Here is a 16,320-nt window from a genome sequence, read left to right on the forward strand (position 1 = left end):
GGCGTTCCTTCGGGTTTTACGAGGGAGACTAGGAACCAGTTAATCACGGCGCTCGAAAACAAACATGGCGGAGAGAGGCGGTGTATCGCAAATTGCCTGAGTTGTACGGAAGCTCGACATGTTGGCGTTATAAATTCCTTACATCTCTTTTCCTAGGATGGCTTCATTTGAAGAATTTGAGGTTTGTTGTATTTCAGTCATACAGGGCTTTATTAGAGACTTAAAAGCTTGTAGAGATGAATTTATTGTGTGTGTCACTAACTTCCTCCGATCTTGAATATCAAAAGGTTTCTTTTTAAGCAAATGATCTCTCAAACTGCCCCTTAGAAAAGTGTTTCCTTTTTTTGCATTCAATATTTAGATTATAAGAGTAGGTTTTGCTTATTCTTGTTGGACTGAAAAGGAGGGAAACTGATTGTTTCTTATTAATCTTCAATATAATATTAAATTAAATAATTTAAGAAAATTAACGACTTTTTTAAATTAGCATTCGAAACTTTCCTTGTAATTGCATACATTGTTTTGTTTCTATTGTTTATTTTGTCCAATCAGCATTTTGTTATACACTTTAAATTCAACCTTGTACTTAGTATAAATCAAAATTGAAGATGACTGAAGAACTGTCGAAATATGTTTTTAAAAAATGCCACATATTTTCTTAAATTTGTGGCATATCTGCTACTATCCAGATCTTTTGGTAAAGGAAATAAGTCGTTTGACCCCAATCCAAGCCTTTGTAAAACTTGACTGATTAACAAACAGATTCCATGTTGCTGTGAGTCTGTTCAGTAAAAGATTACAGATAACATCAAATGTGGTAAGAACAGAAAAAGTGGCACTTGAGGTGGAGCCAAGTTTGTCAATGATGCTCTGACTACTACATTTTGATGTCATCTGCGATCTACTACTGTACAGACCCACTGCAACGTGGAATCTATTTGTTTTATGTGACTACAAACCAAAATTTTGTTGGGGGTGATGTCATCTGTGCATCTGTCCCCGAATATATAGACCTATCAACTTATCATATATTGATCACTTCAAATTTACAAGAAGGTCATTTAAGTGATATTCATTTTGTTGACAAATCTTTTAAACAACCAAACATTTAATGTTTCTTGAAGTTTTAATTTTTCCTTTGAGCCCTTACACTGTATCTTGCTATCAACCATAATACTATCCATGAAAAAATAGTGCACATCTGAATGGCTGAAAATGAGTGCATTTTTTATGTAACATGGGTGCAAAGTTGTGACACAATTACAAATTGCAAAAAGCGCACACTGTCGAAATTATAAATTTTTCAAAGAATACAAATTGCATTCACCTTATGGGCACATTTAACTTTGTTGTCTGTGATAAATTTACACATGCTTATTAAAACCAAATTACACAGTCTCAAAATTGTGTTATAATCTATAATGACTTACTGGCAGTTATCAGTCTAGTTCATATGCACTGTGACCTCTACTGCTTCAATGCAAACAATAGGGGGAGTTTGATGCTTACGAATATGTGGAGCGTCTGGCAAGCACTGTGGATGGTGGAGGGTCAAAAGGTGGAGCTGGAGCTTTTGATCCTAGAACTTTGTGTGACGTGTTTGAAAAAACTATTAAAGAACTGACAGCTCTAGATGAGAAGATGCAGGGAAGAATTAACAAACTTGAAGAACTCTGTGGGAAAGAACAGGAACAACACAAACAGAAATCTCGAGAACTGGAATCAACTTTTAAGGTAATTGTTAACCCTTTAACTTCTAAGAGTGATTGGCTTCTAATTTCTCCTTACAGTTTCAACTTTGAATCAATTGTAATGTCAAGACAATAAAGGAAATGATCACCATTTCAAGAAGTTCTTGATTTTCAAGCAAATTATCTTTGTCAATTGCATGTGATTTTTGGTGTGTATATGTTGTGGTTCAATTTTATCCTTGGTTCAAATTTTATTTTCCTTTGTTTCAAACTCATTATCATACAATACAACACCCAAAAACAAAAGAAACATAAAATTTGAACCAAGGATAAAATTGAACCACAATAAATATGCAGGCAGTACAGTCTAGATATCTAACTGGTCTTCTGACTGTATATGATATATTTTGTTTAAATATTCCAGGGTAAAATTAGATTTAAAACTAGTCTGATTTGTGAGCTTTGATAATGAGACTTTATTCATATATCATTAACTTTTCTTGTAGACTGCATCTTCCCTCTTTCAAGAATTGGATGACCGAATAAACTATGTGGCTACCAAAGTGGTTCATCTGGGAGACCAGTTGGAAGGAATCAACACTCCAAGGTCCAGAGCAATTGAGGCGCAAGAACTCATGAAATATTTCGATGAGTTTGCTACAGGAAAACATGTTTCAACTGTGTTTAGTGACCAGTTTAGGGTAAGAGGTTATTGGATTATTAGATTCTGAGCAGTGGAGTGCCTGTAACAACTTTGTTGTAGGGAATTTTAGGAGTTTTCAGTTTTGCAGACAGCCCTTGATGGCAGAAAAATAAGCTCCATGAGAAAAAAAATAGATCTCACAAAGTGATACACTGTAACTCTAGTGGCAAATCAACACTTAACTTTTTTCCTTTTTTGCTGCAGATTCATGAAGCAGCAAACATCATACAAAAGCTGGCACTTATTGCCCACGAACTTCCTGCTGAGAGGTAGGACAAGTGATGTACTTTTAATTTCTTTATATAATTAATGATACAAGGGGTTAGAAATAGCACCTTTGAAAGCATGACAGAGATGAGTCAGTTTGAAATAATTATTCCTTCAATAAAGTTTTAATTTAAGTTCTACTCTGCTTGAGATTTTGAGTGTGATCATATCAAGAGATTAAAAATGCCTACATTGTTTTTAAAGAAATGGAAAGCGACCACACTAAGTACAATTTATTTGGTTTTAGGTTTAAAGATGTCCAAGAAAGAATCAAAGGTAGGTATGCAATGTAGGCTTTAATATACAATACAACTGCCACTGTACTTGAACATATGACCTGGGCTGTTACTCATATAAGATGCAAGTTTATGGCATTTACTTGTTTTTAAGTCTGCTTGTTAGTAGGGAGATCCTGTAGCTGCAGTTCCATACTTTTCGTTAGTGTTTTGATTAATTGAAATATAGCAGTGGCAAACTGTAATGATTAAGAAATTAGAAAAGGAATACTTACTTATTCTGAAGTTGTTTTCTTTGTAAACAACTTCTAACTTAGATATGTTTGAGTATGCTCAGTACCTGTTTCCTGGATAATTTATGGATATTGTGGAAAGCAGTTTACTTGTTTAGCACTTCAGGGTGTTGAAGTGTTAAGTAACTATAGGTTTATCCATACAGAATGCCATGATAAAGTGGAAGTCGCTTTGATTGAAGAATTTGAAGAAGCCCATCATCAGGGAAATATCAGTGGTATGAGAGATTGTGCAGAGACATTGCTTCCCTTCAAGGTGAGTAGTGAGTCAGCTGCTTGCTATTCAATCATTGTTTATTCTTGTGCTTGTTGGTTGTTTAGTTACTGGTGGCTCAAGGACTTGATTGTTTCAATCCTTGATGATCATTTGGTGCTAATCATGTCATTTAAAGACACTCTTTGAGAAAGGCTTTGTGATATAAAACTCTGATATATATTGCTGAGTGACATTTTTTTCTTAATAATGAATTACTTTTCCACAGGGCTACTCTCACTGCATTGATTCCTTTATCAGACAAAGTCAGAAGGTAAAGTATATTACCTCCTGACCAGTATATATGGCTTTTATTCATAGTCAGTTATAGACAAGTGCATTTACAAAATCACCATGTCAGAAGATCGCCTTTAATTTTTTTGTGAAAGGCTGGTGAGAGAAAGAAATTTGTACCAAAGTGGTCAGGGGTGGTAAAAAAAGAAAGGGGAGGTGGTGGGGAAATCTTTTCATTTTTCCCCACTTTCCCCCCCCCCCCCCCACACCATCCACTACAACCCTATATCTAACACGGCCGACCCGAAAAAGAATCACGAGCTTGTAACGCTAACATGACTGCACTACAGGCTAGAAAGTATCCTCCCTAAGAATCTAACTGAAGGGAAATGAAAATGAAAATGAAAAGAACAGTTTAAGGAAAGTATCTATCAGCAGGTCATTTCTTTTTTTTTTCTCATGTGTTATCATGATACTCATGTTATTTTGTTCCACTAAAGGGTCAGTTCCTGTCTTATGATGTATTTCAAGATGTGATACCGCTCTGTGAACGGGTTCATAGCATGGTTAACAAAGTTTTTAGCAATAATGCTGAAGTTGTAATGGGAAAGCTAGTGCAGAATATTCATGAGGATGTGCTCAAGGTATTAATAATCCTCGTTTGTGGCGTCTTTTTTTCACATTTATCTTTTTAAAACTAATTGCCATCCAATGGAAAGAATCTTCAGAATCATAGTTTTCTTCTTGAAAAACTTCAGTATAAATCGAGTCATTTGATTTTCACAAGTCGTTGAAAAGTTTTTGTTTTTGTTATCAGTATCTTGATTACTTTCTCCCATTCTGTTTACACATGAAATAGTTATGAGTGTTTTACAGTACTCAACATCATCTACCCTTTATTACAAACAAATTGACCTATTTTTTCATTGTAGAAACATGTGGATTCTCAACTCAGAAACTATGGCTCAGACAAGGAACAGTCACTGAAAAACCTTCAGAACTTGTACGAAAGGTAATAATCAGGATATAATGTTTCCTTTTTTGACCCTTATTTTTGCTATATTTCTTGCACTATCAAGTAGCAGGATTTTGACCATTTCACCTGAACTTGTCATCTCTTACTATTTTATCCATTTTTACAGGGCCAAGAAACTTGGAGAAAAACTCTCTGGTTACAAACTTGGATCAGATTCCAATTTTCTGGAAAGACTGAGAAAAAATTTATTCAGTGAATACTTATCATCTTACATCAAGTGGGTGCCACTTAACAGCAAGTTAGATAGGTTTCTTTTCCACTCCCAATGAAGGGAATGCATTGTCACTGTGCTCCTATATTAATGCTCCTTAACACAATGTTGACACAGGTAACTGCGAATGCCAAAAAAGGTTAGTTGTGAAATTGTCTAAAACTACGTCGCGCGCGAATCTGAAAAACATCAATCAGTAAAAAAAGGAAAGAAAACATTAATATAAGCGCGGCGCGCGGATTCAGGGGAGGGAGGGCCCTTCATTTCGTGCGCCTCGCTCTTAGCGTTATGCACAGCGCGTTAACATCAATTTTTTAACTGCTTTTTTTTGTTTGAACTCGCGCGAGGGACTATGCCGAAAAGTAGGGACTGCTCGTAGTCTAATTTGTACACTGAGCACTCACAGTTCTTTCAGAGCCCCTTTTTAAAAGTTCTTGATTCATGCTGTTTGTACTGTACAACATAAACAATACTTGACATAACTACTTTTGTGTCATAGAACAGAGTTAACTTTCCTGTCAGAGAAATCAGCTGCTATTTTGGAGAAGTACTACCATTCTATAAACCATGAAAAAAGGGACAGGATCACTGGTGCGAGGTACGTGTGTAGACTGTTATGTTTATTAAATATGAGTTTTGATGTCTAGTTTATAAACCTCCTCTGGCAGCTTTAAGCCTATTTTAGGAATTCGGTTTGTGGAAACGAGCGTGAAGCAAGGGCGAGCGAAGAAAATTAAAGCGAGAGGATTGGAACTAGTCGGAGGATTTTTTGGACACCAAATCAGATTTGAATTAAAACATCAATGTGCTCTCTTCTTGAAATACTGAATATTTTTTCCCTGATGATTTTCCGGTTTCTCGATTTTGTTTTCAGTCTTTTGAGTACGGAATTGACCAAAAGGATACCACTCAGAATGCACGCGAATTCCATGGACTCCAGTAAAGAGACTACTCTTCTGTCTCAAGATGTGGCTGTTAGTCTTTTGCAAGAAAATAAAATGGCTTTGAAAAGATGTGAGCTGGTGAGGGTGATGAAATCCTTGTATTCTTTTATTCTGTTTTTTTTTTGTTCTTATTCCCATGATGAGTGCCGTGCTAAAAAAATCTCCATCGATGTATAAGATATAGTGCAAGAGAGACTGAAAGCACACATTGTCTCAAGCTTCCTATCAAAGAATGAAATACAATAAGTGATTTCAAATTGATATAAAGATGTATCCTAGCGAAAAAGCGGAGCTGCGAATGTTTCTCCTGGCACATTCGGTCACGGAAGTTAAGATCCGAACGGGAATGGGTTGCTTAGAAACCCTCAAGTTTATTGAAATCTTCCTAAGGAGGGCCTATCATGGAATGAAATACGGTGAATGATGAGAGACTAACATACTGGGATCCTCGATCCCTAATCAAATATTTGAATTTCCTCTTATATATCACACTCTAATGTAAAGTGTTTTTCTTGTAGTTGTCTTCTCCGTCTGACATGGCAGCAAATGGAGTGGAAATCTATCAAAAACTGCTATACAATCTGTGTACCGAGCACATTGACTACGCACTCAACGTCACCTTCCAAGGTATCTTATCAAATACAAGTAGTAAACTGAGTCAGGAAATTTTTGTCCGTTAAAGATGCGTTTTAAGATTCCAAAGATTGTTCAAAAATTGTCTTTGAATATTCAAAAATTCAATTGCGAACGCCACGTTTATGATTATAACTTGGCCGACACGCCAAACCACTGTTCCAAAAAAGAGTGTTCCTTTAGTTTTCGAAAACGAAAATTGTTTAAGTTAAAAATACCATTGTATGCAGCTCCTGTTACTTCAAAGAGATCGTCAAGTGATGGGACCATAGTTGGTATAAATTACTCATATTCAACCGCGTTTGATATTCCAAAGAGTAACTTAACCGATCGAAAATTGTCATGGCCGCGCGTCGAAACCTCATCGTGCTGTTCACAAACAACTGTTCACCCGGTTTCCGCAAAAGAAAGTCAAGAATACTTTTTTTGTGGGAACTTGTTGAACTAATTGTTCAAAAAGATTACCAAGCGGTGGGGAAAAAAGCTGGGCCTCTATTACGTCATGGGTTGCTGAGCAAGACAATTGTCGCAGAGTTTATTTCGCATGTGCCTCTTTATGAAAGAGATAAGAATTAAATGGATTCTTAAGCAATTGCTTCACTGCTCCAAGTCTCCTTTGGCTCCCTCTTTTAATAAAAGTTTAAAACCAATTTTTTATTCGGTAGCAATACCCTCAGCGGAACCTAAGGCACCGCCGGAGAGCCTGTTTTTCAAAGTGTCTGAGCAAGCCAATGCCATCTTTCATCTGTTTGAGAAACATTTCACGGACTGTGTGATAGGACTAGTCGCGTGAGTATTTGATGCACAATATTGAAGGTAGTTTGAGGTTTTACGACATCAAACTCGATAGCAAGTGCCAGCTAGCGGTTTAATAGAAAGTTATGGCTCTTAACATTTTGATGTGTCAGAGCGCTTTCCGATTGAGTGTTAGAAAACGAAAACAAAATTAATCACAGCTGCCAATGTTAAGGAAGAAAAGACTCTTAGGAGCCAATGAGAACTCAAAGGAAAAAACAAGTAAACTTCTTACAGCGCGGGAAAACGCGGGTGACCAAGTCGTGATTGGTTTTAATTTTGCATCTGATTGGTTGAGAGAGTGGTACGAGTTTCTGAATCATCATCGAGCGAAGTATAGCAATACCAATGCTCGGATATTTGTCGAATTTCAATTTAAAATTGCTCTATTGAGAAGTCACCGAGTTAAATGGATGCCTAGATGAATTTTGTTTGCGGATTCGACTAGTTTTACCCACTAAACCAGATCTCAACTTAATGCCTTCCGTTAAACGCACTCATGTCATTGTTTACAATATTAAAAACGCTATGAGAACCTCTGCACAGATCTTCGCCAGTTTATGCCGAATGCGTCCGAAAGAAGAAGGCAATAATGGAAATGATGGAAAGCAAACTGGACTCTGGTATAGACCGGTAAGGTTTTTGTATTTTTATCCCTGGCACAGGCTACACCGTAAACTGCATTATCGCTAAATTTTAAGTTGATAATCTTAACACGAACTTTGCTTCTGGAAACATTCGAGGATCGTGGATAGAGTTTCTAGGCTTCACTTCGAGAATCAAGTGTTCTTATACATATGTATGTAATTTCTCTTTAATCTCAGGGTATCTGCTCTTCTAGGAGTTATGTCACATGTGCCATGGACGTTTATTTCGACTCACTCTGCAACTTAAGTCGCCAAATCGTTTCCCCACTCGCCATGGATATCAGCTTACAGTGATACCGAAACTTTCTGAGAACCTTAGTAAAATTACATTAGTACACTCACTGAGTATAACTTTTCACTCCCGAGAAAGTTAAGACATCTTATATTCTGTGTTTTGCACCCCCCCATCTCTCTCTCCTGTTTTGAAAGTTTGTCGTGCTTCCGAATACGCTGTACTTATTTACATCTTAGTTTTTCGGCTAGTTGTTGTAAATTTATTTTATCGTTTCCTATATGCTTAGCAGTGAATTGATATATATTTTGAAGAAAGAAGACGTTGAGTTTTATGATCAGTTACCAATCATACCACTGTGTTTTGCAGGATTCTCACGTCAATGTCAGGTTGGATTAAGAATATTTTGTCAACAGAGCAGAAGAAATCAGATTTTAGACCTGAAGAACATGGAGTGGGACTTGTGGAGAGGACGACGGTACTGAATTGTTATCAAAGCTGTAAAGTGTAAAGAAAACTCATCATCAGTAGTTATTGGAGAGCGGTTACGGAGGTTCCATTGGGTTTTTTGACCGCGCGAGATCTGGGTATAGAGGAGAAGGGTTAAAGGCTATTTTAACTCATAACCACCCCCAGCCCCCCCTCCCTCCCAAGAGTGTCAAGCATCTAATTTCTCACTACAATATCACACCTGAATCAAACATTAAGGTCACAAGAATAAAGGAAATAATCACCAACTAAAAAAGCTCTTGATTGTCAAACAAATTCTCCTTGTCGGCTCCCTAGGAAATGTGAAGAGATCGGTATGGAGAATGTGCATACTGATGTTAGGGTGTAAAGAGTTTAGGTCATAGACGTATCCGTTCATTTTCATCTGTGAGAAGTCCACTTTGATCTTTGGGGATTGTGAGCAGTGAGTTCGTGTTGTTCCTTAAAACATCCCTTCACACAGAAGATGTTCTGCAAACGCCATACGATTTGGTAGCAAAGTACGCTTCAGCGATCTGGTCAAACTTTGCAACAGAATAAAAAGAAAAAGTGGTCGTCAGTTCCCCTTGGTGCAAACGTCTTTTTTCACTTTTGTGGTACTTCTTTTTCGACAATACAAAGGATCTATAATTAAATGCAGTACGTTTCATCTGCTATCCTCGTGTGTTATTAATGTTTCTTTGTTGTGTGTTGACAGGCGTGCGCCAAGACTTGTGAATTCATTTATTCCCAGCGGAAGTTCATCCAGGAATCGATGGATGGAAAGAACTTGGAGTCGGTTCTCACAGAATTCGGCACACGAATTCACCGTCAGGTGTTTGAACATCTACAACAGTTTCAATACACTTCAATAGGTAAACAATGTTTGTTTCACGCTCGTTTCGTTTCACGTTTGACGTTTTCTCGTTTCATGCTCTTCTTAGCTCGAAGAACGCGCCTCACTCGTTCTTATTGCAAAAGACACACACTTGTCATGGCTACTTAAGTGAGCTTTGTGTTCATTGTCGTGTCTTTTTTTTAGGAGGAATGGTGGCAATATGCGATATAAGCGAGTACAGGAGCTGTATCAAGGAGTTCAAGGTAATTAAAAGTATTCGTACTGTCGTGTTAGCCTGTTGGCTTTTCAGTCCCCATTTATTCTCCTTATTGAAGTGGAACAGGATGAACAGAGGGCAATTTAACTACCCCGTTTCAGAACGTACCCAGTGACAACTCGTTCTGAATTTTGACGCCTTAATCTCAGGCCACTACAGTGTTCCTAGCCTCCCACATCCTATAGAATGAATGTTTTGGGGGAGAATTGTTGTTCAGACATGTTATATAGCGTTGTGCATTCTAGTGCGCCTCTGTGTTCCAAGGGGCCGGTTGTTCGAAAGACGGTAAGTACTGGAGTAAACGTTATGATGTTTGATTCTTCATGTATAAAATGGTGTATGGACGGTTACTCTCGAGGGGGTTTTATCAAAGTGCAAGTCTGAACGAAGAAAACAGGAACGAAATTGTGGGGCTGCGTGCAAAGCTACTGAACTTACTCAAAACTTTACATCAACCCTGTATTGATTAGTTTTAATTGATGTCGTTTTTTACAACCCAGCCCTGTGAAGTAAATGATAATTTTGATCCTTTTTATTTTTTCATTAGATCCCCCTGTTAGTCAAATTATTTGACAAGTTATACTCGCTCACGAACTTATTAGTCGTCCAACCAGAAAACCTGAAACAAGTCTGTTCAGAAGAGCAATTGGTAAGTATGTGAATGAACAACTCTGTTTTCGGTTTGGTATTCAAAAGTTTGAAAAATCTTTCTGATATGTCTTCCTGAAGCTCGTGTAGTGCTTACTTGAAACTGCAGAAGTAGTTTAGAGTTAATGGTAATGGTCACAGTTGACTTTTCAGCTCGTTTGAATGTAGTTTGGAATGGTTAAGTTACCCAGGAATCTCTAAAACGCTGTAAGAAGGGAATTTTTGAATTCGCTTTCTTAGGACTGTGATAGATTTATATGACTTTAGCAGGATATACTCCTCGTGTACAAGGGAGCTCGATGCCAAACCTTCACGTAAATATTGTACATCAAACTTACCGCTATTCCTCCTGTTTTGTTTTAGGCAACGCTAGACAAAGCTGTTTTACAACAGTTTGTACAACTTCGAGTTGATTACAGAACAGCCAAACTGTCCAAGCACTTCATGTGAACCTCACCAAAGTGCAACTGCAACTTTTTCACTTTTGATCTCCTAGTCCACTCTATTCTATTGGTCCAAGAGTCCTCTCCATTTGATACTTTAAAAAGATGACCGCAAGACTAACATTCAGTTCATGGACGCCCTGGAGAGTTTAAACGAATCACTTAGTGTAAATCTCAACCTTTCTCTTTCCCTAGACGAATGACGACTATAGTAACGTAACTCGTTTCAGCATACTCCTCGTTTCCAGGGTCCTCTCTTTTCCCCCTTGAAGGTCTTCGAGCAAACTGACCGCACTTTGGTTCCTTACTGGCTTTGTATTGTTAGACTTAGTGCCCAGTACTATGTTCATCTTTGTAGCTCGATATGTTAACAGTCTTAAGTGTAACTAGATTTTACCTTCAGCAACACATGTAAATGCAGGGTTGAATTTAAAGTGGAAAAGTGAATGATCTACCGTCAAGGCTCTCGTTCTCAGACTACGTTAAATTTGTTGTTTTGACGTTGTTTCGCTCTGGACGGCCAGAAAGTGTACAAAGTTTTAAAACGCACATGCAGAGCTGTTATGCCAATTGAATTTTTTTTCGGAACGTTTTCGTTGTTGTCGCCGTAGGGGTTTCTTCAAGTCTGCAAACTCCTATTCGGCGATCAGAGTTTAATATCGGATAATGCAGACTAATCAGAGAGCTTTAATTACTGACATCTCTCTCACGGTGACGTTACGAGACAATGGGTGACTGGTGAACTCAACCCATTGCAAGTTCTTTCCCATTGGGAGAGACATCTTAATTAAGAGATCCTCGATAGCTTTTAGTAAAGAAGATTAAGTAATTATTGACTTTTTCAGAAACATGTGCTAGGTATCTAAAATAATGTCTCACTGTATGAATAACACACCAAATTTCCCGACAATGTATTTTTTCATCGAACCCTGTAACACACTTGGGCATCATAGTCTGTGGCTCATTGGTGTAACATCGGAGCGCAAGATCTGAAGGCCTAAAAATCGTTCCCCTATAGAAACTCCAATTATTACTTAGTCCCACGCTCTTAAAAAACCAAACACATCTCTATTTACTTTATCTTAGGTAAACTTTTTCTCTTATTTTCCATGGTAGCCGTTTGTCATGTTGTCTATTCCAAGAAATGTGGTTGGACATCTGTTAAGTTCATGGACCATTTCATCAGCCAAGTTCTGACACTTTGACGTTTGTCGGCTGTCGTTTTTACTTTAAGTCTAAGATACTAGGATAAATTTGGGCTGACGGAAATAAAATTACTTCGATTTGGCGGGGAGTCCAAATACACCGAGTTCGAGTTTGCTGATGGTAAATGACAGGAAAAATAAGGTTTAATTCAGGGTAAAAAGGGCTCATGTTCGAGTTAGCAGGAGATTCGATATCGCGGGTTTCTACTGTATCTACCGCTATAAATAGTGTTTAGTTAATAATGGAACAAACAGGAAAAGGAATAAATTAATAACTACAAATTTGAAGGAGACTTCCCAATATACTTAATTATGAATGCCCTGAGCAATGCCAATTTTTGTGAGCTAGGTTTTATTACAGTTGTAAACATTGAAAAATTGCTCCATTTTACTCAAGGATTTTCGGTTGGTATAGCGAATATTAAATGGGAATTTTCTCTTTTAATGCTGTAAAACAGTTACAAGGGAGCGCTGCGAATGAGTTTGATTGAAGTTCTCACCTGTTTTATAACCAAGCTATGAATTTGCTATCTTTGGAAGTCATACGATCGATTATAATTTACCTTATAACCCACGTCTCCCACCTAATCTGGACAGTAGAACATTCTCTAACGATTTGGGGAAATACTTTGTTCAGAAGATCGATGCGATCCGAACGCAGCTTGACACCGAGCAGCAGACTGATTCAAATCCAGAAAATGACACTCAGTCTGTTGCTCAGCAGACTGATTCACTTCCAGAAGATGACACTCAGTCTGCTGCTCAGCAGACTGATTCACTTTCAGAAGATGACACTCCGTCTGCTGCTCAGCAGAATGACTCACTTTCAGAAGATGACGCTCCGTCTGCTGTTCTTGATGAGATTGTGCCATCATTCCCTACATTTATGATGCTATCAGTTCGAGATGTTAAACAGCTTATCCAGAACGCAGCCCTTAAATCCTGCTCTCTTGACCCTATGCCATCCACATTGGTTAGCAAATGTGAGGATCTCGTCCCAGTTCTCACAAAAATCATCGACAATTCATTGCACTCCGGACCTTTTCCCGACATTTGGAAAGAAGCTCTAGTTTTTCCATTGTTAAAGAAACCCGGTCTTGATGTCATCTTTAAGATGTTCCGTCCCATAAGTAACTTGTCTTTTGTGTCTAAACTCATTGAGAGGGATGCTTTCAATCAGATTCATGGTCACCTGGTTAGTAATAACTTACACCCAGTTAGTAATAACTTACACCCAGTTGCGCAGTCTGCTCATAGAAAAAATCACAGCACTGAAACAGCACCTCTAAAAGTTACCGCGAACGATATTCTATAAAAAATGAACAAGCAGTACGTTACTATCCTTCCATTGCTTGATCTCAGTGCTACTTTCGATACCGTTAATCACAGCATTCTCCTTGACAGATTATCGTCAAAACTTGGTTTGAATGGTACTGCCCTTGACTGGTTCCGATCAAGCAAGTCTCAGTTCGGGGCGCCGTTTGACCTGCGGCATGGCGTTCCTCAGGGCTCGTGTCTTGATCTACTTCTCTTTACAGTTTATGCAAGCGCACTTTTTTGATGTCGTCGAAAAGCACCTCCCAGCTGTTCATTGTCATGCCGATGACTCTCACTAAGGCGTACTCTGCCCAGGCTGATGGAGTTGCTTCTATCGAACATTTTTATCGAATAGAATTTTGCTAAGTCAATGTCATGCGCAGATGAAAATTTCTTTTCCTGGATTGATATTTGCGCAATAAAAGCCAATAAATATTATTATTATATTATAACTACTACTGTCTCGGCAGACGTAGTAGGGAAAGTGTGTAAGGCATCCGCGCAACTCGCTCACGAGAGACACGAGTATATTCTCCAATGCAAACAACTTGTCGAGAAGAGAATGAGGAAGATCCATCTGACGTTGGATCGCAATATATTCGAAATTTAATGACTTAAAGTCAGAAACGCTTCTTATTAAAGCCACTAATGGCAAACTATGTCCTATTGTGATAGTTAGCACATTCTGTAACATGCTATTTTGTACATTTAACACGGTATAATTTTCGATACAGTTAATCTTGCAGCGATGTTTTTTGAGATGCGAGGATTGGATCAGTTTAAAAATTAGCAGTAACAAGCTACTGCAAATGTTAATCTGTTTATAGTAACAAATTTGAACCATTTCAAGTACCATCAGATTTGGTACTTTCTTTGAAGTTAAAGTACAGTTTGATTTTCAATCTTGCTCGTCTGTGGCCTCTCTCAGAACCGCACGACTGCAAGTTTTCCATACATTATTTACAGATTAACGCACTCGGTGAGGGAATTATCGGGGTTTACCTGCACGAGTTCACTTACGATGAACGAGAAATTTCAATACTACGTGACGCTTTGCCGAGTGTGGTATTGAAGATTTTGAGAGCAGAGTTGGAGTTGTGTTGCAACATGAAAGCATTTCACGCAACAGTGACTTTTGGTCTCGTCACGCAACGCAGGAGAGAGCGCGTTGCGTGACGAGGTAAACAACGGCCGCGAAGGAGACTACAAGAGGTGAAACTTGCTTTGAGGTTATGTTTTCGTAACCCTGTACACCCTAACTTCATTATGCATATTCTCCATACTGTTCTCTTTACATTTCCCAAAGTGCTGATAAGAAGAATTTGTATATTAACCATCGAGAGCTTCGTCAGTTGCTAATCATTTCCGCTTTCCTCTTGACCTTTAAGTTTGATCTTATGTATGATATTATAAGGAGAAATTAGATGCCAGTCACTCCTTGTGGGTTAAATTGTTGAGCTGCATGAAAATTTTTTGGTTGTTTTTGATTGTTTTTGATTGTTTTGATTGTTCAGTTCAGGTGCTGCATCAAAATGCAAGAAAAGTTTCGGGTATCTTTTGACGGCAAGTTACACTTACGGATACTTCACATCTCGGACATTTTTCGTGAAGGATCCACTGTTTTAAAATCATTTTGTTATTTGTGCGCGGTACTGAGTCACGATTGCATGACGTATCACGGAGGGCAAGGGCTTTTTTTCACTCTTCTTACGGTGGAGAGGACGTGGCACATATTACCAAACTACATTTTGAAACTTTTTTCCGTGATATCTATTTAAAGAATCATTAAAAAAAACTTGCGCATAGGAACCACTTATCATTTATCGCCTCCCATCCCCCTAGGGATAAATGTTTACCGATCCCCTCGCCTGATATGAATTATGTCATTTCATATTTCTGTGCTTTCAATTCTCTCTTGAGAGAACTTCTTATACATCATGTTTAAATTCTGACTACACTATCACGAAACATTCAATGTGAAATAGTTTATTGAGGAATGGTCAGTCAGTCATCCGACAACAACAATGTGACGTAACATATACTTATTACAACATAGAACATGCTAGCAAGTCTAACTTGAAAAGCTTGAAAAATTAAGTGTACCACGCCAGATACGAAAAACCACTAAAAAACCACTCTTAGATGTGGCCAAAAATTATGTGGAAACGTATTCCCCATCTAATGCAGTGGCACGGAACCTCGGGGAAGAGGAACAAAGAAACCCATACTCCATAGAAAAAATTTAACTAAATTGTTGACAGCAAACAGGAAGACTGACTGAGCTAGAATGATTAATATTCCCCGCTAAAACATTAAATACTCAAAACTCTCCCCTGAGAATGCTAAAACCTCTCAATCGTGCCATCAGAATAGTAATTTCTGACTGATTCGTTCCTAGTCACTCAACTGTCAGAAATTACATTTTCTTTCAGCTTAACTTAGCAACTTCGAGCCTTCACCTGCCATGAAGTAGAACAAGCGAGCAGCAGTTTAGATGAATTCATGTTGGTCGGCGATCCGGCGACTAGCATACTCTGGTAGACGATCAGAACACAAGATTCTCCAAATCTTTCCCGCTCGCAAAGACAGCTATAATTTGAAGATGTATTTTACTAGCTCCGTTCAAGCAAGTCCAACACATCAAATCCAACAGTCAGTGGTGGACTGTCGGTGTGAGAATCGAAGCGTTTATCTAGTTTAAGAAAAAAACAACTGCCCTTCATTCAGTATGTCGTAATGATGAAGAATAACTGCTTTTATTCACAACACAGTTCATCCGAACATCTTAACGATTGTAGTAAAATAAATGGTCTAGGCAACAAGAGTTTACAAAATTAGGTACAATACCTGAGATCTAACGAAATTTTTGTACGAAAATGTTCCTGGTACCGTGCTCGGATTAACCTTCTTAACTCCTAACCGACGATTTTTTTGGCAAAATTATGGGAT

The 16,320-nt window shown here is 38.1% G+C and overlaps 1 protein-coding gene across 1 annotated transcript; it reads left to right on the plus strand.

Annotated features, from left to right (window-relative positions):
- Positions 1-27: 27 nt before the first annotated feature.
- On the plus strand, positions 28-12,158 carry LOC131779291 (exocyst complex component 5-like). The gene is made up of 20 exons (XM_059095821.2): positions 28-181; positions 1,492-1,734; positions 2,198-2,392; positions 2,599-2,663; positions 2,909-2,937; positions 3,337-3,446; positions 3,673-3,717; positions 4,178-4,321; positions 4,610-4,689; positions 4,820-4,930; positions 5,424-5,522; positions 5,799-5,946; positions 6,387-6,495; positions 7,167-7,290; positions 7,843-7,929; positions 8,545-8,653; positions 9,362-9,518; positions 9,686-9,744; positions 10,306-10,407; positions 10,770-12,158. The coding sequence occupies exons 1-20, from the start codon at positions 158-160 to the stop codon at positions 10,854-10,856; spliced, it is 2,127 nt and encodes a 708-aa protein (XP_058951804.2). The 5' UTR covers positions 28-157; the 3' UTR covers positions 10,857-12,158.
- The last annotated feature ends 4,162 nt before the right edge of the window (positions 12,159-16,320 follow it).

The sequence above is a fragment of the Pocillopora verrucosa genome, chromosome 4 (assembly GCF_036669915.1).
Source record: "Pocillopora verrucosa isolate sample1 chromosome 4, ASM3666991v2, whole genome shotgun sequence".
Classification (NCBI taxonomy): domain Eukaryota; kingdom Metazoa; phylum Cnidaria; class Anthozoa; order Scleractinia; family Pocilloporidae; genus Pocillopora; species Pocillopora verrucosa.

Bases quoted from the DNA above. Each gene is read 5' to 3' on its own strand.
- LOC131779291 (XM_059095821.2), top strand. From the start codon at position 158: ATGGCTTCATTTGAAGAATTTGAG. The intron at 7,291-7,842 runs GTGAGTATTTGA...ACCTCTGCACAG, and splicing joins TGTGTGATAGGACTAGTCGC to ATCTTCGCCAGTTTATGCCG. The intron at 7,930-8,544 runs GTAAGGTTTTTG...TGTGTTTTGCAG, and splicing joins CTGGACTCTGGTATAGACCG to GATTCTCACGTCAATGTCAG.